This window comes from Chiloscyllium plagiosum, chromosome 16, assembly GCF_004010195.1.
Source record: "Chiloscyllium plagiosum isolate BGI_BamShark_2017 chromosome 16, ASM401019v2, whole genome shotgun sequence".
NCBI lineage: Eukaryota > Metazoa > Chordata > Chondrichthyes > Orectolobiformes > Hemiscylliidae > Chiloscyllium > Chiloscyllium plagiosum.
In genome coordinates this window covers 5,359,145-5,365,144 of record NC_057725.1, presented here as the reverse complement: position 1 = coordinate 5,365,144, position 6,000 = coordinate 5,359,145, and the positions used below count along the sequence as shown (strand labels likewise).

Here is a 6,000-nt window from a genome sequence, read left to right as displayed (position 1 = left end):
ATGGAATGAGCTGCCAGAGGAAGTGGTGGAGGCTGGTACAATTGCAACATTTAAGAGGCATTTGGATGGGTATATGATTAGGAAGGGTTTGGAGGGACATGGGCCGGGTGCTGGAAGGTGGGACTAGATTGGGTTGGGATATCCGGTCAGCATGGACGGGTTGGACCAAAGGGTCTGTTTCCAAGCTGTACATCTCTATGACTCTATGGCTCTATGACCTCCCCTGTACGTAACTATAGGCCAAAGATAGAAATGACAACATTGTGACACAGTGTGTGTTAACCTTGTTTGTTTAAGGATTTGTATTTTAAAGCACTGTCAAATCATTCACCACCTTAGTCAGACATGTGGATCATAGTCTCCCAGTGAACAATATCTGGTCTTATCTTCAAATTACAATGGTTTTTTTCACTAATCCTTGTGAATGATTTGTAGGTTTACATCAAAAAAAGACAAATATAACTAATTTCGGTGAGATAGGAAAGATATGGATCTTTGTTAATCAAAAAAGGGACAGATGTATGTTGCTTATCTTTTCACTTTTGTTGTAACATTGACTTGACAACAAATATAATAAAAGCCTAAAATCCCTAAAGCAAACATTATCTTGGTAAAAATTTGCTAATTACAATGAATTTCCATTGTGCTCAGACCTGGGAGATAGTTTGATTCTAAAGGACATTTTAGTTAACGGTAGTTTAAAACTGGGAAACTTGTCTGATGATAAAAGGAAAGACTCTACAACCCTTACATATCACAACTGTTTACTGGTGGGGTGGATCTGTGATTATTTATCATCAGGAAGTATGAGTAAGAGCATTGCAAACAATCCCTCGCAGAGAATTCCTTAAAGCAATACATGATAACTCTTTGACAGACATCCCTACCTTTACAGGACAGTTCTGGTGTGTTGATGACGCCATTGATTGCAGCTTGGGCTGCAGCATTCTGCTTCTTGAGCAGTTCGATGGTTTTTCGCAATTCATTAAGTTCAGAATCCTGAACATTGAAGAAATGGCAGGTATTAAGATGTTCCTTACAAATGAAAATATACTCCATTTCATTATTGTCTTATTTCACTGTACTGACTTCCTGGCTTTTCTCAAAGCTGAATTACTGCTTATTGTGGCAAACATACATGAATTAAATTGTAAACTGTATTACTCAAAGTAGTCTAATTAGAATTAAACTTCTCTTTACTGGTTGTATGGTATAATGTGTTGTTGACATAATAAAAACAAAAAGTCCCAGGGGAAGGGAAACAACATCTAATGCACCTTCCTGTTGTTCCAGCAGCAGCTCATAATCACATGTTTTGCTTAAAGATACCTGGTGGGTTCTCATGCTACAGTGGTAGTGTCCCTATCTCTGTGCCAGGAGACCAGAGTTCACATTCCACTTGCTCTAGAGGTGTGTAACAACATCTATGAAATGGTTAATTAGAAAATACCAAAGATAGCTGGTCTAATTTACCCTGGAAGTCACATATCTCATAAAATTTCCACTTGTCCCAAAACAAGCCATCCTCTCGGTAAACCAAGCTTAATACACCACAGTACACAAATTAAACAGGTGGCAGGCAACACTGACCTTCTGTTCAGCAGTCATGGTTAAACTTTGCAATCTTCCTGTCATGTTAGCAAGGCTTTGCTCAAAAGCTGCTACCAGGTGAGCCTGTTTGTTCAAAGCACAAAGAATTTCCAATAAAATTCATGTAGCAAATTACATCAGCAAGCCAGCAGGTGAGATGATGGAGTAGTGGGAATCCAGGAATCCAAGACTGGGGTGTGAGGGATGTGGTTTCATATCCTACCAAAGGAATAAACAGAGTTAAGTTTTTTTAAAATTCATTCATGGGACAAGGGTGTCACTGGCTGAGCTGGCATTTATTGCCCATCCCTAGTTGAGAAGGAGGTGGTGAGCTGCATTCTAGAACTGCTGCAGTCCATTTGGAAGAAATGGTGATATATTTTCATGCTGGATGGTGAGTGGTTTGAAGGGGAACTTGCAGTTGGTGATGTTCTCAAGTATCAGCTGCGCTTGTCCTTCTGGATGGTACGTGCTGCGGGTTTAGAAGGTGCTGTATCTAAGGAACACTAGTGAAATTCAACTAATAAATCACAAATTGAAAGTAATCTCTGTGATGATGGCCAGAAAGCTAGTTTCAGTTGTCATCTGAGTCATGCACGTTCTTCAGGAAAGGAAATCTGCCATCCTTACCCGGTCTGGGCAACAGCAATGTGGCTCTTAACGGCCCTCTGAAACGGCCTTGCAGGTCACTCAGTTTAGGGGTGATGAGCGATGGGTATCAAATGCTGACCTTGCCATTGCCCTGGAAACCTTCAGAGGCAACCAAAGGAGTCGCTGATGCAGAGGCAGGCTTTAGAAAAAGTCATCTTTGGTGTTCTGGAAATTCCAAAAAGCTAACAAAAATAGCACTCCATTTATCATGCCAACTTATGACCTTCCACCCAACCCTATTGCCCCATACAAATGCATTAACAACTGGATGAGGGAAATGCCAACAAATGTCTCCCACCCAACTCTCTGTGGCTTTACAACCTCCAAGCCAATTCACCCAGTGTCCCCTATGTGCAGATGTCAGATCACATATGGAAATGAAATCAAAAGCGTTCTAAGTGTCCACTGATAAAAAAAACCACTCTCATTGACAAAGGTCTGTTAACTATGTGCAGCCTCAATCAACAGCTTGATCCCTTATAAAGTCAAGTATTTGTTTGACAGCTTCATTTCGAAGACTTTATATGCACTTGGAGGTGTTTTGGCTAATCCTGCAGTGTGTTCATCCAAAATGTCAGATTCTGGGTTGTAACACACAAACAAACACCCATTTCAAAGACTTCAGCACATAGTCACGGACACATTGATATGAAGCTTCAAGAAATGTCTCAATATTCAACTGCTATTGGTGAGAATAGAATTTAGTCAAACTTTCTAAGTATCAAGTGAAAGCAGAGTGAGGGAAAACAAAGGGAACTGTCCCAACTCAGGGTCAGAGGAATGCTGCTTAGATACACATTAGGAATGAAGAGAACCCTACACAAAAATAGAACTTCAAATTAAACCAGTGTTGCTGTTAATCAATTTAAGTTAATGGAAATGGTTTATACAGGAAACAGAATGAGAGATGAAGAGTCCCATCAAACCTCTCTGAACCAGAGGAAGGTTTTCAATATTATCTGTCTGAGGAGTCAAAAGAACATCATCACCTCAACACTTCTCAGATTTGGAAACTACGCTAATTCAAATGTTGGATTTATTCTGTTTTGGCACAAGTTACAAAAGTTAATATCAGGATGCCAAATAGAAATTGAGAATAAATGAACAATTTATTAACTTGTCTCAGTCACCTGTAACAAAATGCTTCCACCTCCATCTGTCGATGAAGAGCAGGATTAGAATCCAGGCATTAAAAATGGAGTTGGATTCACTGTTTGCATCTGAGGGGCAAGATAGAGATGGACCGAGAACATGCAATAGAGATAGTGTGAGAGCTATCGCAAGGACGCACAAGGGAGAATGTGAGAGAGAATATGCAAGAGAAAGCATGTGAGAGAGAGAACAAGCAAGAGAGATAGCATGTGAGACAGAGATTTATGGGAAAGAGAGCGCAAGAGAGAGTGAAGGAAAACATGCAACAATGAGACAGCACATGTGAGCTTGATACAGGAAGAGAGAAAGAGCATGAGGGAGATAAAGGGAAACCATGCAAAAGAGAGAGGATGTGAAAAAGATATGGTGAGGGAAATAGCAAGTAAGGGCTATGATTTGAAGATGCCGGTGTTGGAGAGGGGTGCACAAAGATAAAAATCACACAACAGCAGATTATAGTCCAACAGGTTTAATTGGAAGCACTAGCTTTTGGAGCGCTGCTCCTTCATCACCTGACGAAGGAGATATGTGAGGGATGGAGTGAGAGAAAGAGAACAAGTGAAAAATAGTGTGATGCAGAGAGGCTATGTGAGAGAAATAGTATGACAGTGAAAGAAGTCCTGCAAGACAGAGCACTAGAGTGAGAGATAGCAATGACAGAGACAGCATGAGAGAGAATGTCGGAGATAGTATGAGAAACAGCAAATGAGTGGGAGAGAGATATCGTGAAAATATATATAGCATGACAGCACAAGCTCACAGTGATAGAGCACAAGAGAGGAACTACAAAAGAGATAGTGCAATAGCAAGAGAGATGGCACAGAGAGATAGTCAGAGAGAGAGAGAGAGAGAGAGAGAGAGAGAGACAATGAGAGAGCCAGAGAGAAGCGAGAGAGTGAGAGACCAAAAGAAAGCGACTTGATGTAACCAGCAGTTAGGAAAGATGCTAATGTGCCTGATTTATTATACTTAGATTTTAAAACAGTGTTTTTGGGTTGGTTACTTTTCTAAATGTTTTAAAACAATAATTAGGTCCTTTTGGAACAGTGACCTTCTCCACTATCTGTCAGAAAACACGGAACTCCTGGAGTATGAGTGCAACATTGTGTTTATTGCTGTGGTTCTGTTTGCCGAGCTGGAAGTTTTTGTTGCAAACGTTTCGTCCCCTGTCTAGGTGACATCCTCAGTGCTTGGGAGCCTCCTGTAAAGCGCTTCTGTGGTGTTTCCTCCGGCATTTATAGTGGCCTGTCCCTGCCGCTTCCGGTTGTCAGTTTCAGCTGTCCGCTGTAGTGGCCGGTATATTGGGTCCAGGTCGATGTGTTTGTTGATGGAGTTTGTGGAGGAGTGCCATGCTTCTAGGAATCCCCTGGCTGTTCTTTGTCTGGCTTGCCCTTTAATGGTAGTGTTGTCCCAGTCAACTCATCAGCTCAGTCAATAATGGCACGACTAAACCACTCTTAGTGAGGAATATTAGAGTCCCCCAGCCAGAGTATATTGTGCCCTTAACACCCTCCATTCTCCTTGCAACTGATGTTTAACACAAGGGAAGACTGTGGGCTCCCAATTTTAGTACAAGTCCATGGAGTTAGTGTGAAAGACTTTGCAGGGTAGATTGGTCTCAATATGCCTTTGGCAGGCAGAGTTTAGAGATGTACAGCACATAAACAGACCCTGGAGTCCAACTTGTCCATGCCGACCAGATATCCTAAATTAATCTAGTCACTGTGGTCCTGTTCGCTGAGCTGGAAGTTTTTGTCTAGGTGACATCCTCAGTGCTTGGGAGCCTTCTGTGAAGCGCTTCTGTGGTGTTTACTCCATCAACAAACACATCGACCTGGACCCAATATACCGGCCACTACAGCGGACAGCTGAAACTGACAACCGGAAGCGGCAGGGACAGGCCACTATAAATGCCGGAGGAAACACCACAGAAGCGCTTCACAGGAAGCTCCCAAGCACTGAGGATATCACTTAGACAGGGGACGAAACGTTTGCAACAAAAACTTCCAGCTCGGCGAACAGAACCACAGCAACAAGCACCCGAGCTACAAATCTTTTCACAAACTTTGATTGTGTTTATTGCAGGAAAAGTTTATGAAGGAAAAGTTACCTTTGGTGTCCTGGAAATTTCAAAAAGCAAACAAAATTAGCTTTGTTGCGGTTTGAGATATTCAGTGACTGATTTCAGTTTAGGAAACCGAGACAGAATGTTTTCAGGGCAATCCAGAGGAGATGATTGAGTCCTAAAGAAGGGACTTTTCAGAGAAGGAGAAAGTGAGGGCTGCAGACGCTGGAGATCAGAGCTGAAAATGTGTTGCTGGAAAAGCGCAGCAGGTCAGGCAGCATCCAAGGAGTAGGAGAATCGACGTTTCGGGCATGAGCCCTTCTTCAGGAATCCTGCTCCTTGGATGCTGCTTGACCTGCTGCGCTTTTCCAGCAACACATTTTCAGCACTTTTCAGAAGTCAAGGAAATAAATTATCTCAGTGTAAAGGTTTAGCTTGTGAAACTTTCAAACCATTTGGTTAGAATTCTTCAGTGTATTTGAAGCTGAAGAAGTCTAAGCTCACTTTTGATAGTATTCATGCAAAAAAACTCCATAGTTCAC

General features: G+C 41.9%; 1 protein-coding gene across 12 annotated transcripts in view; it reads right to left on the bottom strand.

Moving 5' to 3' along the window:
• The window catches only part of nav2a (neuron navigator 2a), a 1,099,168-nt gene that overhangs the window by 46,618 nt on the left and 1,046,550 nt on the right, over positions 1–6,000 (bottom strand). For all 12 annotated transcript variants that reach the window (XM_043705381.1, XM_043705372.1, XM_043705374.1 and 9 more), the window contains 2 exons: positions 1,591–1,674; positions 888–999 (listed from right to left, as the gene is read on the bottom strand). In XM_043705381.1, coding sequence (XP_043561316.1) covers positions 888–999; positions 1,591–1,674 — 196 coding nt within the window. The remainder of the gene's footprint in view (positions 1–887; positions 1,000–1,590; positions 1,675–6,000) is intronic.